The sequence below is a fragment of the Hippocampus guttulatus genome, chromosome 7 (genome assembly GCF_054856545.1).
Source record: "Hippocampus guttulatus isolate MCC_2025c chromosome 7, RoL_Hgut_1.0, whole genome shotgun sequence".
Taxonomy (NCBI): domain Eukaryota; kingdom Metazoa; phylum Chordata; class Actinopteri; order Syngnathiformes; family Syngnathidae; genus Hippocampus; species Hippocampus guttulatus.
Window position 1 is genome coordinate 15,463,389 of NC_141267.1, and position 20,452 is coordinate 15,483,840.

At 44.0% G+C, this 20,452-nt stretch overlaps 1 protein-coding gene across 4 annotated transcripts in view; it reads right to left on the reverse strand.

Annotated features, from left to right (window-relative positions):
• The window catches only part of celf5a (cugbp, Elav-like family member 5a), a 228,117-nt gene extending 210,364 nt beyond the window's left edge, over nucleotides 1–17,753 (reverse strand). For all 4 annotated transcript variants that reach the window (XM_086115175.1, XM_086115176.1, XM_086115174.1 and 1 more), the window contains exon 1: nucleotides 17,321–17,753. In XM_086115175.1, coding sequence (XP_085971301.1) covers nucleotides 17,321–17,729 — 409 coding nt within the window. In that variant the 5' untranslated portion in view covers nucleotides 17,730–17,753. The remainder of the gene's footprint in view (nucleotides 1–17,320) is intronic.
• Between the last annotated feature and the right edge of the window lie 2,699 nt (nucleotides 17,754–20,452).

The following is a 20,452-nucleotide window of genomic DNA, read 5'->3' on the forward strand; positions in this document are numbered from 1 at the left end:
CTACTCATTTTAACTTACAGTCATAATAGCAACAAAATATACAAATGTGCTTTTTACAAAATTTGAATTTTCTTTGTCTGTGTAGGTTCTCAACATCAGGTATCTGGAATGATCCAGACAGAATCAGACTCTCCAAACAATGGACTCAGAATTTGGACAAAAATAGTTTATTTACAAATTTAAAAAAAAAAAAAGAAAAATGTGTAAGACCAACAAATGACACTGGTTACAATAACCATGAAAATCAGACAAATCAAAAACGCTGGCTAAAGGCAAGGATAAACGTCAACGGACGTTGTTTGTCGTGAAAAGAAAACACAAATGACACAAAAACCGTGACGAGGATTAATAACAAAAGACTACTTACAACGAGAATACAAAAAAAGATGGCGAGAGACTATGCGGCGTGAATAAGAGAACATCTAGAAAATTCAACACTTGGCGGTAGAGTCGTGAGCAAGGTGAGGAACAATCTAACAAAGACGTCAGGACTTGGCAGTCCTTAAATACATGGTTGATTGTGATGCGTGGCAGGTGTGTCGCTGGATGGAACCGCCCTCCACTCCAGCAGGAAACCAAATTAGAACAGTCATCAAACTCAGTAACTCAAGATATAGTCACCACAAAGGTTAAATCAAGACAACCGGAATCTTCTTGGTTGTTAAATTGTTTTGTTTTTTTGTTGTTGTTTTTTTTTTATGTTTTCCAAATACGACTTAGGCAATTATGCTCGCGACAAAAGATATATTAAAACCAGCCTATACGAGTCACACTGAGCTGTAAAGATGTCCATTGGAACGCTTGGCTCAAAACAGTTAGCAAGTAGCATGAAGCCACTCTTCCTTGTTGAATGTGCCGCACTAAAATGAGCTGAAAGGTGCTGGATCGCCCCCTAGTGTAGCGGAGGCAGACGTAATGTGGCCATTATCAACTAAAAATGGGAAAGGGACTGCACTGTCGAAATTGGTTGTTAAACACTGATCTCTTGCCTCCTCCTCTTTTACTTGAGCTACTTGTGGATTTTTTGGGGGGAGAACCTGGAATTAGTGACACTTCTTATTACATTTACCAGAACAAAAGCTGCTAGATGTGATCAGACAATCACGTCTTGGGACTGGGTGAAATAGCATGAGGCTCACTGTCCGTTGTTATTTTTGTACACTGTTCCATGTAAATAATTGAATATTAATGAGGTGGTTCGTGTTTAAGTTCATCACAAAATTTGTACTGCATGATGTGCAACAGCGACTCTTTCTGTAGGAATAAAACAACAACTCTTGTCGTTTCCCAGTGTTTATCTCCATAACTTGGAAATGTTTGCAACATGAGTAGAACCAAAAGGAACATACCTGAAAACAACAACAAAAAAAGCAAATGTCCCGCACAGAGCACGGTAGGCGATGTTTAAAAAAAAAAAAATCATTCCCGGCTATGGAGTGTGTATGCATTCACTAATGGCCGCTGCGCTCGGGTGCAAGGAGCGCACATGCACACAACATCTGTCAGAGGAGAGACGAGGGATGAAGAGAAAGCAGATGGAGTATTGAGGCAATCATTTTCCCCGCGACTGTCTGAATAAATAGATTTGCTTGTGTTCTATTAATGGGGTTCACGTGGGTTACCGTACATCATATTTGCCGACACTCCGACAGTGCTATAGCGCATTTTGGATCTCATTTCAACATCCAAATGTATTCAAAGCGGCCTGTGATGTATTGTTGGGGTAGTGTCGGTGTGCAGATAATATCGTGACTCTATGTTCTATCCCATCAATGTTCTTTACAATCTTCCCTGCGGCGACTGCTCGTGTGCCACCTCATTGGCCCCGTCAACTTTGACCCTTTTGACCCAATCCACATAGGGTGTCATTTACTGATCCACTGATTAACATAAAGCCATTTTGCTTCTTTGGCATGCCTGCATGTAGATGTCATCACTTTCTTCTACAATCAATCTAATGAGATGCAATACAAGGTCTGTAGAAAACATTCTGCTCTGACAAATATATTAACAGACACTCTTGATTGACAGTTCAAGAGAAATCTTAAAGAGGCACTTCATTGGGCAAAGAACCAACTTAGTGGATTTGAACTTGAAAGGCCAGTTAGCAAATAAAAATAAAAGAAACACTTTGTGTCCTATTTGTGAGCTTACTACTGTTATGACTTGACAGTAGTCCATGATAAAGAAGTGAAAAATGCAATGAAATGACAGCATCTGGCTGCAGATACATTTTTTTAAGTAGACTATCCATTTACGTAAAAAATACAATCTAAATCCAGATGATTCTATTGTGTGCAGCCTCTTTTTTAAATTCCACATACGATTTTTTTTTCTTCAGTGCAGCCAACAACCACGAGTCTTTGGTTCCTTCCACCTGTTCTATTTCAACAACGGTTCCTTCCACCTGTTCTATTTCAACAACGGTACCTCTCCCAACCTCGATGTGCGTGGGTCATGACCTTCGAGGTGGTTGCCAAGAAAACTCAAGAGCGGATGGCCTTCACGGAGTCGCCGCAACACTAATGTAAAGATTTCCAATGGCTGCCATGCAAATTACTCAATCACGACTGCTACCAAGACCCCCCGCCCCCACCGCCACCTTGCACATTGTCACCTGCAAATGGTGCTGTGGACTATAAAAATTACGCTGGCCCTGCCCTATCTTGGTTAAGAAAGAAGTGTGTTTTGCATTACAATCTCAACCTATTTGTCAACATGAAAATACATTAAGAGCAAACAAAGAGGGTGAAACAACGCAATCTGCACAAGATTCTGTGCGCTTTTAATGTATGGCTTGGTAAGAATTTGCGGGCCACAGGCAAAAGTGCTTTAACGACTGCATAATTGGGAACCCAAACAGGCGTAAATTGCCAGCGCTGCGCTGCATACCAATTGTGCGAAATGATGAAATAGTTTGAAACCCCCCCCCCCAAAAAAAAAAAAGCCACGGCAACAGCAGCCTGCTGACAAAGCAATGGGGGAAGCCTTCCAATTGTGAGGAAATGATCCTGTGCATCATCAGATGGAAACCTTTAAGCAGCCTTATCTGCCGCATTGATTTCACCTCCAAAGAGGAAGAAATACCTCCTCTGCTTTCTCTTTGCGGCTGCCAAATCTATCTTGTTCTCTTCTTTTTGCAACGGCTCCCATTTCCTAATGATATATTTTCGAGTGTGCGCCGTGTGTGTACTGGGAAATAGGGCCGAGTCGCTTCATCTCCACTGTGTTGAATTGCCGTGTAATTAAAATGTGAATAAGTGGGTGAGACGAGGAGGGGTGTGGGGGGCAGCTGAGGATGGTCTATAGCTTGATGTCGCCGTGTTTTTGCACCTGAAATCTTCTGGTTATTCCATTCCCTTTGCTGAAACTACATTGATTATTTGAGAAAAGGTACGAGAATTGAGTTTCTCATCACTCCAAACAGTGATGGCAATTGACGGCCCACAGGCCACACTCGGAGTGCCCCTTGTTTAATTTTAACTGTTTATTGCGGGGGTGGCCCGTTGGACAATTGGTTAGTGCGTTGACCTCACAGTGCAGAGGTACCGGGTTTAATGCCAGCTGCGACCTCCCTGTGAGGAGTTTGCATGTTCTCCCTGGGCCTGCGTGGGTTTTCTCCGGGTACTCAGGTTTCCTCGCACATTCCAAAAACATGCAAGGCAGGCTGATTGAACACTCTAAATTGTCCCTAAGTGTGAGTGTGAGTGTGAATGGTTGTTCATCTCTGTGTGCCCTGCGATTGGCTGGGAACCGGTTCAGGGTGTCCCCCGTCTACTGCCAAAAGACGCGCTGCGACCCTTGTGAGGATGAAGCGGATCAGAAAATGGATAGATGTTTATTGTCGATGAAAGATGTAATTGCAATGTGAACCACAAGATGGCAGACCTCACTCAACAACCCCTCCAATTTTGAGGCTGTTATGGGCATCAGAGAAGAAAAGCGTGTCATGGACGCCACAACACAGTCGATTAAAAAAATAATAATAATTGAATATTTCATACTGTTCGACGGTGTCTGGTGGATACGTGGCTGTGGCGATATGGGACAAACCTTACTGACCTATGCTGCACTCCCTGCTAAAAAATAATAATAATAATTTTAAAAAAATGCCAGCATAGATCAGCATGGCCTTGTTGTCTTTTCGTGATGACCAGCGAGAGCAAAACATCCAAGATTCAAACAGTCAGTCAGTGGGCAACCCGCTCTATCAACTGAGCCGCAGCCACCTGGCAACAATAACATGCTGTCTAGTGACACCAGCAGGTGGGTCACAAGCTATCACCAGCTCCTAGCTGGGGCCCAGCAACATGTCGGTCATGCCGGGCAACTCGGCTCAGTTTAAAGAGCGCGACTGCCCAGTGATTGAAGGTTTGGCTGTTCAAATTTTGTTTTGCTTTTGCTTCTGCTGCTGGTTTGCTCCTCTGGTGCTGGTGTAGGGGAAATCACAGTATGTGGTTATTGTTTGTAGTTAAGCAGTGGAGCTTTTCTATATGCATTTGAAGATTTTAATATATTAAGATACCCTTTTGTACATTGGTTCAAAAAAAAAACAATCACATGCACATATTTTATCCTGTCTTTTTTGTCAAACAGCTGGTTAGGATGTTTACATTCCAGTCGTGCTGGCAACAACATTGAGCCCCCCCCCCCCCACCGGGTTTCCTTGTTCACTGGAGATCTACGGCATTATAATAATGTAAAAAGTGGAAACTCCCGATAAATAAATGACAGTGTTGACCTTTGAGAGGCTCTTGGCTTTAGAATCTACAATCCTCATTACTACTTCTATGCCGTAAACTCTCCTCTTGCGCTTTTACTGATATTTGCGTCGCATATCCATGAAGATGAGATTACTTCGGTCCGACCGGTGTGGCAGCCGGCGGTTAGCATCAAATGCGGTGGATCAATATGAAGGTGGGGGACATCAGTTATACGCACCGCAGTTCTCGTGGCTGATTTCACTCACTTCTTTGACCATTTCCTTCACCGTCTTCTTTAGCCTTTCTGAGAACCGAGTTGCCACTGAGTAATGAAAAAGTGTGAGCTCACCCGGACTGTGTGTGCCATTATCTGTGCGAAGTGTGAAGGTAGCAGAAAAAGTCCTGCCCGTTCCCCTCACATATCTTTTGTGAATGCTATCAGTGGGGCTAGATTACTTGCTTACTTCATTTAGTCCCATCCCACCCCTCTTCACGTGGGGGGGGGGGGGGGTCCTGGCGGTGTGGGGAGATAGCAAGTAGAGGGATGGGCTGGGGGGGCTGTTGAAACTGAAAGCACAACATCAGCACTGATACATTGTGATTAAGAACTGACTCATTGGCTGGATGGGAGGCTCTGAGCTGCAAATTGACCATGAGGGGGGTAATCAGTGTGGTCTCTGAGAAGCTCTTAGAAGCGCCCCCTTCGTCTGGAAAAATAAAGATTCCCAGTCTGCTCCCAAAGAATGTCATTCAGATACCCGGAGAAGAAGGAGTTAAGGGAGGAGGTGTAATAAAATGCTTTGACTCATCATGGTTCTGACAACAATACTTTCTCTGCCCGAGCCTAACGGCCTTGTAATGAGTGGCGTAATATAAGCAGTAGCCTAGCGTAACCTGTAAACCTTAATTAAGTCAGACAGCCACCTTAAATGGAGGTTGATGGGAGTGAGGGGGGTGGGGGGGGGGGGGGGGGTCAGCCACCATCTCCTCCTCATGGCAAAGCTGATTGCATCCTCCCATCAGGCCGTCGTCAATCACTCGAGCGCCGCTCATCTTTCCAAATCCTCCCCCGTTTCTCCTCTCATTGCCCCTCCACGTCACCCCTCACCTTGAGCTACAGTTGGAATTAATTAACGTGAATGGCGAGGTCCACTCTCAAGTGGGATATCGTACCGACTCAAATAGTGTCCTCCGCCCTAACAGATATCGTCCACATAAATAAATACATGCCAGGGGGGTAAAAAGTGGGTGGCACCACTTCTCCGTTGCACTGTATCATCCCAGTTTGCAGCTCTCTTTTAAACAGTACAGTGGGGAAAACAGTGCATTAAAAAAAAAGGAAAATTGCATTTGTATAATCAAATGTATGCGCTGCAGTGGAATAAATCCGGTGCTGTATTTCTGAATTGCGCGCAACCTCGGATGCAGCAATAGTCATAGGACCCTCCCTGCAATCCTCTCTGACCACCAAGCAGGCGACCCGGACCATTGATTTGTTGCTACTCACTCACATGGACTCCACTTGCCTCCGAGAGCAGTCAAGCACATCCATAGGCGGCGCATCCCAAAGGAGTACCTGTGTCGTGTACTTACACGCCATACACGTGTTAGGGTGAAGCGTGTGTGGCCTAATAAGGCTGACAAAGGCAATAAATTCTTTTTGAGATGCTCTGCGTACGCTCCAACAAGGATCAATATTGGGGTAAAGGAGCCATCATAAAAAAGAAGGATGAACTGACACGAGCAGGCGGGGAGTAATTCTCCCAATACTTAAGACTATACACTGCGGGGATAACAACATAAGAGGGTGGCCAGATTCCATTTCCAACAGGCTCCTAATAAAGTTGTCGGAGGTTTGGCGCCTCTGAGGGAGCCGACATGAGAGATTGAAGTGGGCATTCATCCCCAAGTGGGCCGAAATTCGTTCAATAGGTGACTCTTGTCCTTAGAGCATGTTGGAAACGTCTGGTCTGTGCTCTTTAAAAATTACCTTTTTTTGGGGGCAGGGGGGTCTCCTGCTTTACTATCCTGCTTTCCTGATTAAAGTCGGTGCCAGAACTATAAATAAATCCAGCCACCCGCATCCCCGATGAGGAAGCTAATTGACACGGTTAATGGATGGACTTTCACAGAGCTGTAAATAATGTGGAGGCTGCCACTTAGCGCCTCCTGCTGTTTTACTTCTGGGAGGCCAAAGAGAGTGAACCTGCCAAGTCGAAAGCCCGGACGTGTCCCTCCCATCTTGCAAACGAGCAGTTTTATTTTTGTTTTTGTTTTTTTAACACTAAAATCAATACACTGTACCACCCTCCAACCCTGGCAGGGAAGTTTCGAAAGCTGTGTCATACCTTGACTGGAATACGATGGTTCCTTGCCAGTTATTCCCGATAATTAGCACGGTGAAATTAACAAAATGGCTACACTGATCTACTGTCAAAAGGTCTCCGACATGCTTGTATGGCAAGTCCTTTTAACATTTAACATCATGACTCGATCTGTTGTGTTGATATCTGCAATTCAGTTTAGCCTGAAGTCAAAGAGAACATATCTAAATTCTTTCGTTCCACAATTTTTATTTCAGATATCTACATCGCCTTTATGATTACAAGAGAAAGCGAGTCAGACGAGTCTTGAACAAACATGATCACAAAAACGTACTATGACCACAGCAGCCACGGTGAAAACAAACTGTGCAACCAACATAAGCAGTGAGGCAACAGTGTATTCGGTTGCAAGGAAAGTTTATTAGATGTGACGCCCCTGCCGATGCTCACCGCCTTTGAGCCGTTTAAACCTCCAAGGAAGAATCAATTGATCAGTGCGCAGGAGGAGCGATTGCGGATGACCAGCGGGCGTCAAGCTGTCTGCTAAACAATCAGATCAGGTGCTCACTCGCTTTGATTCCGCAAATTGAAAGCTACCTTTTAAGGATGAGGCTTCAAAGACTCTGTAGACACCGGGTGTGTTTGGAGTAATAAGACTTGTGACAAACAGCAAAGGGGAGAAAAAAAAGACACGAATCCTCCTGATTATGTTGCAAAAAACAAAAAAAACAGTTTTATTTATTTAATTTCAGCATTGGGCTAGAGGGCGGTACTAAATGGTTGCTCTAACAAGGACAATTCATGTTGCTGCTTGCACTGATGTACGGTATCTGTCACATTCAAAAAAAGAGCAATCGCAAAATGGATGGATGGATAGTGTTAGAGAGTGTTTTGGGGAACGCTGGGAGCCAATCAATGATGTCATGCCAGTAGCGCAGGGACAGCAGTTTAACCCATTTTCGGAAATACCACACCATTTCTATTTATAACAGCACTGTGTAGCTTGGCGCGTCACACAGAGCTGAAACTCATTTCAAATTGCGAATCTGCCTCGTTTACCTCTGTTGCGGCCGCGAAGTCGGTTATATTTTGAGAACTGAAAGGGGCTTCCACAGTCCTCACTGCTGGCAATTTACATTTATTCCCAAAACCAAAAGCAATAGGCCACAATTTACATTTGAACAGTGCATTCAATAAACTGGGATGATGAAGCTCACAAAGCCTGGAGGTTGCTAGCTCGAAGCTGTGGTGTCAAAGACATCCAAAGAAAAGGCTTCGATAGTTTTCGTTCAATTGCTCACTTGTGTCAACTTTATATCTCTCTTTTCTGTTGCAAAATTGGCATCCATCCATCCATCTATTTTCTGGTCCGCTTTATCCTCACAAGGGTCGCGGGGCGTCTTCGGGCAGTAGGCAGGGGACACCCTGAACCGGTTGCCAGCCAATCGCAGGGCACACAGAGACGAACAACCATGCGCGCTCGCACTCACACCTAGGGGCGATTTTTTGGAGTGTTCAATCAGCCCGCCATGCATGTTTTTGGAATGTAGGAGGAGGCACGAGGAGAACATGCAAACTCCACACAGGGAGGCCGGAGCTGGAATCGAACCTCTGCACAGTGAGGTCGACGCACGAACCACTCGCCCACCCGCAAAATTTACAGAGAAAAACAATAGCAGGAATGTAATTGCCCACAACTTCCCGAAATGCCAACATTCACTTTATAATCAGCTATTTTCATTTCCATATCATCCATTTCAATTACAAGCCCTTTAAAATAAGCACCCTCGAATGTAAATATGAAATATTTTTCTCGTGTCAATGATCTGCCAAGATCCTCTCAAAATGTAAACCCGAGGCTGGTTGCCACCCAATCGCACAATGAACCACATTCACGCCTATGAGAATAAAGAATCCTCCATGAGCAGACATAACATACACGCCTCAACTTTTTTTTTCTCTAAATTATGACTTAAGTAAAAAGAGCGGCCATTTGACAACCAATTTGACTGATCTGTGATTAATGTTTCTTCTTTTTGGGGCCAAAACAAGAGCCCTCAGATGGCAAGGCATTACACCCCTCAGCCCCCCCCCCCCCCCAAGGCTTTATCGCATGATTTAAAAGTATACCACCGAACATTGCCTTTAAAATCATCCCCGCACTCTCCCTTGTTGCTTCATCTTGCGAAATGAATCAAGCCAGACTCCAACATGACATTAAAGAGCTCATGCTGTTCTGGGAAAGGCAACCCCCCCCCCCCACCTCATCCTCCTCCCGCTCCAAAGGCAATGGGCCTCTCTGATAGGCCAACCATGCAAAACAGACAGGCTTCCCTTCTGCGTCGACGAAAGACAACAGCGGTGACCTTTGAGCGCGAATGAGAATGCAGCGCGCCTCTGCCAAGTCCACCTTCAGATGAGATAAGTGAACCGCCAAAAATAAGACAATCTCGGCATCGTCGGCTATGGCGGAATTAATTTGCTGTCCTTTAATAAGACACTGCGAATACATCGCAGAAGGTTATTTTTCATGCGCTGCTCACCGCACTGTAAATGACAAAAAGGCACAAGCGGGAAAATGAGTCGAACTGCTAGTCGTCTCCTGTTTTGCACGCGATTGTCGCATAAAAAATACATCAAGCGGGCCAATTTCCCAAAAAGGGGCACGCATATAGACGAGCCCAAGAGACACAAGACACTGATGAATGAGCCGGAAAAAATTTCATTATTGAACATGTTGCCAGTGCCAAATACTCACTGGCAAAGTTGTTTTCAAATGCTTTGCGACAAGACACGATTATGTTTTAATCTCCAACGTCAGAACGCATCGTTCTGGAAAAACATCCCGCAAAAGTTGAAAGCATCGTCAGGTGTGACGTTGGCAATTATTTTGGAGACTGTAGCTCAATGAAGTGTGATGCTAAAATCCGAAAGAGGGACGAGAACTCGGCACAAAACATGAAAGGGTGGGAGTTCTATATGAACGGTACATTTACGGGATTGGATATTAATGTACAAAAAAATACAAATTTATACATGCTATGTACGAAGACGACGGACACAAATGCTCAGTTAGCTGCAGTAATATTTGTGCTTTTTTTTTTTGGTTGTTTTTCTTTGACAGAAGTAATGAATGCCGGCGAGTATATAAAACTCGTAACAATGTTATAATTTGATTGAAAACATTGCATGCTATTCATAAAAGCTTTTGAATCTTCGTCATTTGTTTGGCACTCGTCATTCACTCTGCATCACGCATTACCGCCACCTACAGGATTGGAGTAGAATAACAATGAAGCTGACCTGTGACAGTTTTTAGCAGTGTGATCTTACAAATTTTTCCTTGATCAACATCTGCAGAGAAGTTAAAGAAATCACGATAATCACCGAAGAACCTTTCATTGTTCAATATTGGATGTTCATTCCAACTCAAGCTCCTGCTCGCGATCATGTAGCATCGTGTACAGTATAATCCATGTCACTCGTGACATTTTATATAAAACAAGCAATATTGGATGTGTGTATGCATACATTCACAGAGCCATATCAAAGTTGATTTTCCACATGAAATTCAGCTTCATACCAACATGTGTCACAGTACAGGCATGGATATGAATCTTTCCAAACATTCTTGTTTATGTCCTCCAGTGTTTTTTTTGGGGGGCGGGGGGGGGGGGGCGTTTCATTGGGAGTGGCAGCCTATAAAGAAGCCGCTCACCATCGTGCTGGCTCAGAAGGGGGACCGAATAAAAACTTGAATAAATATTTCATTAGATTATTCTATGATTTCATATGCTCCATCTAGGCTGCAGTCAAAGGCAATATCTCTGCTGACTTTGCCAAATACATTCAAACAACCACGGCCATCGTGGTTTTATATTGATACCGCATCATCTTCGCTTGGTCCATTGGACCCGTGCTTCTTGCCGTTCCGCCAGCTTGATTGACAGCTTGGCTCATTGTCAGCCCATCTTTCGACCTGACTGTACACGGAGCTTCCTGTGACAATATATTACAGAAATAGGGACATACGCGGAGACGGTCACAGCTCCTCAGTAAACCGCAGCAATATTACTAATTTTTCACAGAGGATGAAGAATGTATACCTGTGAGTATTGTTTTATCTTTCTGCGGCTATTCTACACTTGTAAATACCCAACGTGCTATTGTCTTTGTTCTATGTTTAGTTTGACAGTGAACTTTGGGTCATTCGCACCACTGTTTCTCGAGCAACGATATATAACTAACCTTACGCCTGTCTGCCTGCGCACCAGCCAAACTTCCCACCTGGTGTCCTTTCCTGTTTGTCTGTTCGTCCTCCGATCTGCACACGTGCCCGCTTATCTGCCTAACTGCCTGTCTGTCTTATCACTCATCTTGAGTAGTTTGCCATTTGTCTCTCTTTCAGGAAAACCTTGTGTCGATCTGCCTTCCTATCTGCCTGTATGTCGTCCTTCCTGTTGCATGTCTCTGTCTCGTTACCTACGTTATCTAAGCCTGCGTGCCAACCTGTCTGTCCTAATGCCTGTCTAGCTTCCTGTTTGTAGCTTTCCTATCCCACCTGACCTTTTATTCCCATCTTACTCTCACATTCCCATCTATAGTAGCTCCCTGCTTTTCTCTCCAAGACTGTCTATCCACCCTCATGCCTGTCTACCTATCTGCCTACCTGTCTTTCTGTCTCCAAGCAGGTCCCTTCTGCCATTCTTTTTGTCCCAGTTTTTCGTCTTCTGCTTATCACCCCTTATGCCTGTCTAGGTACCGAGTCTTTCTGCTCATCTTCCAGCCTGGCAGTCGATCTGTCTGCCTTACTAACTGCCTGTCTGTCTTTGTGACCCACTATCTAGTTCAGGGAAGGGCAACTTAAATGCTGGAGGGGGCCTCAATTTTTCATCAGTGCTACTGGGGGCGGTCACAAAGGACCGCATACTTCCTAACCAGATGTATGACAAAAATAATATATTAAATATGGACAAAATATGTGCATGAATGCAATATGCAGTATGTGCTCTTAATGTGTCTTTTTTTGATTATACATTTTTCCATCCATTTACCTGACCCAACAATAAAGGATTTGAACCAAACTACAGATGCAGTGTATTTTTTTTCCAGTGCATAGGACTTTCTAACATAAAAATTACCATTCAAGGATGGTACAAAAGTACTTCACAAGAAACATTATGTGCAGTAACTCTTTTTGTACATTCACAAAAATCAACTCACTCCAAATTTCGATTTCTAATACAATATTATTGAGGTACTGGAGTACATTTGTCCAGTATATCATTCCAAATCCGCCAAAAATTATTAGGCACGATGAGACCCAGTGTAAGACATGTCTGCAATCTAGTGGTGATTAGTGGTATTACAATTTCAAAATATCGTCGACCCCTACACGGTCGCACTTGGGTACTTGCGAATTCACATATCTTTCCCGCCCCCAAAAAGATTTGATATGTGTCTCGACGTACAGTATTACAAAGAGGAACGATTTGTTTCAATTCAATGCACTCGCATCTTTTAAATCAAAAAAACAATTTTGCGTTTCAAACCATTTTTTGTGACACCCCTAGTATACATGCTTGTTTATCATAATTAATCTCCCGCATATGCACATCCACTACACTCCGACAATTATAATTGGAGCCGAAGGGAGATGGGGGTTTTTTTTTCCCCCCCATCTATGATGTATTCTACATGAGGAAACCCTTTACCTATTAATACCAATTGGGCAACAATAATTGGCAGGCCTCGGACGTCGTGGGCAGAATTAGTCATTGGAGGAGGAGGAGGAGGAGGCAGACTAGACGGAATATTTAATTGGCAGAGGCAGCCACTGTTTAGGGAGGCAACCGGCTGAACACCCAAGGGAGCGCCGCTTCAGACAATGCACATTTGCTAATCCTCCCGAGTCGACTTATTATGGCCGTGCATTATTATCACGCTTTACAAACTAATTCCATGTTCTCCCTCGCGGATTACCACGGGCAAAATACACGCAAGGAAATCACAGACAAAAGGACAAGTTGGACCAAATTGCAATCAGAAGTGCAGAACTACTGCTAATTGCTGATGTGTGTGTGTGTGTGTGTGTGTCCTTGTGAAGGGTTGTAACCATTATTTCCATCAGGATCCATACAGTATAATCCATTTTGCATAATACCATCATTTGCTGCACAAAAACACAATGTAAGAGACGGACAGCGACCTGAAAGATTGACTGTGTATCATTAATTACGTGAAGAATTGTCAGTTGCTAAATTGCTTAAACAAACCTAATTAGCCTGTCGCAGAATAGAAAGACACTTTGATTAGCATTTAGAGGGACCTTATTGTGCAGGATTAACTTCAACTGGAGCGACCATCCATTGGCTTTGTGATTATACTATCCAAATATAGTATTACACACGTAAGGATAATATTATCAAAAGTAAAAACTCTCATGTAAAGATCATGTAAAGCAGCGGTCCCCAACCTTTTTTGCCCCACGGACCGGTTCTAATGTCAGACAATATTTTCAGGGACCGGCCTTTAAAACCGGATAAATGCAACAAAATAATATGATATGACCTGCATGAAAACTGTGGTATTTTCTAAATATAATAATAATCACGAACCATGACACGAGGAACGTCCTATCTGGCCGCAATGCTCTCTGGTCACTATGGTAATGTTTAAACGTGCCTTCATAATAAGATACACCGGAAATGAAAAATACGACTCACCATTGCCGCATATCAGGCAGAGTGGGCTTGGTGCGTGGGAATCTCCCGTTGAGATAAATCCATATTTTAAGTAGGACTCCTGATACTGTCGATTAAATATAACCTTTTTTTTGAAAGTAGTTGGGTCCTCTTCTATCTCTTGGCTGGGGCTTTTCCCCTTTCCAAAGACGTTTGTTTTCTGCTCGTTTTGTTCTACTATTTTAGCGGTAACCTGTCACGTGACCGAGAAGCGCGCCTAAACCTGGGTCAAGAGTGACATACTATAGACGGATGTAACAAAGGATCCGGTAATTTTTCTAAATAAAACATTCAGATTCTGAAATGAAGAAAACAGAAGTCATGCAAGTTATTTATTCTTTCTGTGCGGCCAGGTACCCAGTGACCCACGGACCGGGGATTGGGGACCACTGATGTAAAGTGAATACAATAATGTGTTTCTAAATGCAGTATACATGTTTAAAGATCATTGCTGAAAACATAAAAAGACTGAGAACTACACCAGATTGAATTGTGACGATTTTGTGTGTGTGTCTGGGGGGGTTCCACTATTTCAATTTACTGATTTTTTTTATATATATTTAATTTTTTTGCGGTGGAGCATCGCTAAAACAACGACAAGTGACGCATTTTGCCACTCGGCATTAAGTCATCCCTCCTCCACTACTGTATATTAAAAGCCTTTTTTCGCATCAGTGGTTATCTGGCACAATTGCAAGTTGCTTCTAGTTATTATTACAAGGTCAACTACCGCTAGCATGCCGTTAGTTACCAAGCTATGCCTTCACCCCAAAAATGAATGTTATGTATTTGGCGGGTGATGGGGCCACCACCAGAATGCCAGTGGAGTCCTGGAAGACTGTTAGCGCACAAACTAGGTGGTGCCTAGCACAAAGCTCAGTGGGATATAATACAGCCACCAGAGGCTCTAAGCCAACATATGTTTCAGCTCGAACCTGTAGGAATGTGTAGCTATATGAAAGATGCAAGATGAAGTCGCATTTGTCACATTTTTTGGCATATTTGTTGATTTATTTATTTTTATCATTCAAATGTGGCTAGGTGTGTCAAATACTTAATTTTCCTTTTACAGGGACATGAAGAGTGGATCTTTCCTATCCCACTTGAGACATTTTATTCGCTCTGACCTTGTAGATATTTTGAGTTATTCGAATTCCGCGTTTCATCGTTGTCATCAAAATTTTGCTGGCATGCTGCGCCAACATTTTTCATTGCCTATCTGTCGAGCATATGCGGTTCTCGTTTTGTAGCAGTCAGACAAAATGTCTGGGGTTAATCTGTTTTTTGATGGGAGTCTACAAATTATCAAAATGTGCCTGAAATTGTGGCTTCAAAACTAAATGGCAGACTTCCTGTGTCTTTTTGACCATAGGCTATTGAGGCTTTGTTGTGGGTCTATTCGTGATAGACTTACTTGCCTTCCAAATGTAATTGTATGAGGTGAAAGTGGCTTCAGGGGTGGAAGGAAATTCCTTTTCAAGGAATTGCAACCATTTATAGTGGTCGCGGTCATGCTATATTACTGCATTAAACTCTGAGAAACGCCAAGAGTTGTCTTCCTAGTGTATTCCTTATAAGGAAGATAAGAAATTGCAAAGAGTCGAGTGCACTAGTGAAGAAGGCCTTGTGACAAGCACAACAGATGTTGTCCCGTTTCTACAAAACATGCCCTTGTAATCCCAAACAATTGTATAGAGTTGTTTGGAGCCAGAGGTGGACAGAGTAGACAAAAAACGCACTTAAGTAGGAGTATGTACAAATAATATGACTCATGCAAACATAAAAAAAAAAAGTCCTCCAAATAATTACTTGAGGTAAAAGTAAGTGTACTAAGGCAAGTTTGTTTCACAAAAAAAATCACGATATAATTGACAGTGACGTTAATATGAACTGTTAGATGTCGAATACAATACAATATATTGTTCTCGCCATATATTGCCCAACCTTTAGCGGTTTGCCTTTCAAAGCTCCATTTCCCCTCCTCTCCATCCAATCACACTTAAGAAGCTGAAGTTCGCTGCCAATGGAGCCACAATCACTCGACAGCTAAATTGTGCAATCATTACGCAACGCGGGGCAATGACACTTCAGTACGTGTTTGCACACACGCGAGCCCGCAATCACACGCCGATGAATGAATAAATGAAAAGTGTATGAGTGCATGTGCGTGGAATAGCAAATGCAGAACAAGGTCCTCGTGTCATCTAAGAACTTAATGAGGTATGAGGCCTGGAAATGGTGTCTGCTACCATTTGACTTTTGCTTTGGATTTTCGTGGGAAGAGAGAAAGTACTGTAAGAAAGAAAGAAAGAAAACAGAAATCTCAGTTCATGAGCACTTTCGACGGATATTTAATTGTTCATTTCAACTCGGTCGCGAACCAAAATGGCGGTACCTACCAAAATCTAACAGCTGATTAAAAGTGTTTTGAATGTCACAAAAGAGTCCCCAGCAAAGATGATAAAGACGATTAGAGTTGTGGGGTCCAGACTTGGACATGTGACGATGTGGGAGCTACAAAATGTGTCTCTCTGGTCCTTTTTCAATTTCCTATCTCAATTCCATGACGCCTGTATGAGTGTTCCGTGTTATTTTAAAAATAATGTGTACAAGTAAAGGGGCCAGCCCATCTGAAGTCGAGAAAATAAATAAATAATGAAATAAAGGCTCCAGCGTCACTATTTGCAAATCTGAATGTTAATATTGACTTTTTAATGTTTGCGCCTCCAAACAAGCAATGATGGCGATGGTCGTGGTGATGGAGAAGATGACATCCACCATGCTGTCATGGAGTGCAAAAGGGGATGAAGTCGTTACAGGAAATGAACCCCCCCCCCCCCCCGCGCCTCCCACCCACCCACACTCAAAGCCCCCTGTTGGTGATTTAAATGCCCAGGCCTACCCTTGGTAACCAACTTCATTACGGAAGGTGGAAGTTGTCAAGTGTGTACAGCGTAGAGCAGCGTAGATTTACACCCATGCTGCCTCCCACTCTGGCATCAGCAGCATGGTGAGGGGGGAGTGGAGGGGTGTGGGGGGTCCATTCTCCATGGAGGCATTAGTCATGTTGTCACACTTTGAGGGGTGGAGGGCACCCCTCTACATGCTATATGCCTCTGAACTGATTTTAGCATCCCTCTCTATATATCTATACATCTATATGGCACGCTGGATGAGGTTAAAGAATGCAAATGGATGAATAAATGATGAAAAGATGGCACTGGCTCTTTAAAAATGTATCCTTTCCAAGCGCCTCTGCCCCACTTAAGAGTGTGTTCGAAGGGTGTTTGGGGTGGAGGGTCGGTTGTGGGGGCACGGGGGGCGCAATAAAATAACACCACTCATCGCTCTCAAACGGATATAAATGAAATAAAAGCAAGCGTCACGAAAGCGGAAAGGACGTGTGCGTAAACTGTGCAAACGGCGCGTAACACGCAGCGTTACGTGAAGAAACGGAAACATCTGCTTCGTAATTGCGTAAAAGTGATACAAACGTGCTTTTAAAATGACAATTCATGTGCAAAATGCGCTGGAGAGTCACCCATCGTACCTTTGTGCATGCCGGTGTAGCGGTCCTTGAGAACTGTCAGTTCGTGGATCTTCCCAAACTGTTCAAAGAGGGGCTTCAGGTCCTTCTCTTCCAAGTTGCGCGGAATCTGCCCGATAAACAGCTTAATGGCATCCTGGTCCTTCATGGCGCCGCTCTCCGGATGAAGTGAAATGGGTTCCGAGCCGTTCATGGGTTTGGACAGTGGGATTTGGACGTATTGGTGGTGGTGCTGGAAGTGGTGGTGCGGGATCAGGAGCAGTGGTGCCGGGCTCGGTCCGCTGAGGAGCAGGCTGGAGGAGTGTGGAACGGGATGCTGCTCAGGAGGAGGAGGAGGAGGAAGAGGAGGAGGAGGATGCTGCTGCTGCTGCTGCTGCTGCCTTCTTGTTTCAGTCTGAGTGAATCTGGCCATTCTCGAGCTGGGAGCAGAGTGGATAATAATGACAACGCACACACGTAGACACACGCGCGCACACGCACAAACGCGCGCGCACTGTGCGAGAGAGCAGGCACTCAGCTGGAAACCAGACTGACTTTCTATCCGGCGCGCGCGCGCGCACACACACACACACACACACACACACACACACACACGGACATACACTCGGACACGCGCTCAGACAGAAGAAGGCAAAGAGGAGCAGAATGGTGGAAGGGACATGCAGTCAAGCGATATTAGACGCTCTTGGGCGACACCCAGTGGTCAATGTTTTACTATACTTTAGGAAGTCAGCAGGGATAGATAGATAGATAGATAGATAGATAGATAGATAGATAGATAGATAGATAGATAGATAGATAGATAGATAGATAGATAGATAGATAGATAGATAGATAGATAGATAGTCTTACTGTTAGGATGCATTGTTTGTCCATTGTGTCGCCACTTCCTTTTTGTTGTTCCTTTTTTCAGTGTGGACTGGGCGTCTCTGACACACCTGTGAGTCTTTTGTTCATCAGCCACTTGCAGCATAAAAGCCAGCCTGAACAGCCACCTGTATGCCAGGTCGTCAGTGTTCTTTCCTGCCGTACTCGCTCCTGCCAAGCTGCTACACTCCAGCATTCCTGTACTCCTTGACTTGGTCCTTTTTGACTCCCTTTCAGTTCCTGCCACCTAGACCTGTCCCACTTCTTGGCAATAAACCATTCAGAGTTCATTGTGTCTGCGTGTGGGTCCTGTGCTCTGTTTCCACAAAGCATAACACTTACTTGTGAGTACAAAGAGCATACGAGTGCTTGAATATCAAGCTGACGCTAAAAGATATTGAATAAATGCCCAAACAGCGTTCCATACTAGTAGCGCACAGCCATTGCAACTAGTGTCTTAATCGGATGCCAATGTCGTCCTATGAACAGCAAAGTCTCAGTCAGTTCGATGAACGTAGTATGGTTTTCTGCTCCACTGAACGGACTGCACGGCTGTAGAAAGACGACAGCAGGCGGACATTGACAGTATAGTCGATACACAAGTGGTCTTGGTTTGGTGGGGGGCAGGTCACTTGTTAATATCTTCTCCTTGAATAGGAATTCCTTTATGCAGCACATTCCCAAAGAGCACCACGCCAGACGCAGAGGCCGAACGATTTGCTGGCTTTATTTGGCGCCCATTCCGAATGTATTGATTAAAGGAGGCAGGCTACTCGCTTGGATGTGTCAGGGCCCCTTTCTGAATGGGAGCTGGCTGGGTCGGGATGAAAGTGAAATGTTAAAGCGGACGGCTCAGCGTATTGGCCGGCTTGCATGTGTCGAGAGCAAGCTGAGGCCCTCCTGTAGAACAAGAGCCCCGAGCTGCCATTCGCCACTTCGCTCTCCCTGCATCTCAGACTATTTTTAGGGAAGTGGTCGAGGGCACAGGCGGTAAAGAACTTCCACTTCATGGTTTTTATTGACCAATGTCATTAGTGCTTTGCAGGGCCCAAGGCGGAGACAAGAAATCAATAAAGGTCACGCTATTAGAGTGATCCAAGTAAAAAAGTTACATACAATTTCAGCAGCTGCCATTTCATTCTGCTTTCTTGTTAACCACCCTGGACGGCCAGAGGAAGGAAGCCTTGGTCGATCGCTTAAGCCCAGGAAGACTTCAAAACCGCTGGGTGGGGAGCCAAAGGATCCCCTGGGTGGGTCATTTTGCATTGAGCCTGGCTGTGTGCACTTGTTGATATGCGAACACTGACACGACCTAGCTCATTTGTAAAAATATTCTCTACTGCGATCAATAAGAGTGATTCCCCATATAGATATCTGCAAATGTCAAAACAATCGCTGTCAGTAAATGAGTGTGTGTGTGTGTGTGTGTGTGTGTGTGTGTGTGTGTGTGTGTGTGTGTGTGTGTGTGTGTGTGTGTGTGTGTGCGTGCGTGCGTGTGTGTGAAAAAGTCAGGGTAGACCCTTATTTCAAACCCTTGATGGTCTGGAGTGTTAGAAAATTTTTGACTGAAGTTGGAAAAAAAAATGCTGCGCCATAGTGGAAGTAATCGGTTGCTCCTCTCCTCAGGCTTGTCTCACATCTCATCAGCATTATAAGTCAGTGATGCATAAAGGTGTCGCTGGTGGGATGAGGCGTCACGGCATCGCTGCCTCATTTTCTCGGATGTCACTTCACAGTGGAACGGGCATGTTTTGCAACACTGAACACCTCGTGCTCCCCTCACAGTTTCACAATGATGTCATGGCAGACCAAATAGAAAAAAAGGGAACACTTTTCTTCATTCGGAGGGTGTGATTTTGCCATTTGGGCAATTTGAGCACTGCCCCACCAATCAAGCAATTGAGTGAATGGGTAGATAGTCAATTGCATGGATGTGCCAAAGCATTTGCAACATGTTCAAAGAAATGAAAATTTGATTAATTTTTTTTTAATGAAACTGCAATGCAAGCGACAACAGCTCTGGAAACTGTTGTGAAAGCAAACTCTTACTAAAGCAAAACTTAAAGCATCTAGTTTGTCCAACTTTAAATGTTATCCAAGTTTACTGCCTTGAAACTTTGAGTTCACCTGTGTTTGTGTGGTTGGTTGGTTTTGAGTGCACATTATTTCCCTGAAAATAATATATTTTGCATTCATGCCATTTCAGTTAGTGCCCTACCAAATTCAAACCATGGTGCTATAAGGTGAAAAGTTATTTCAAATTATTTT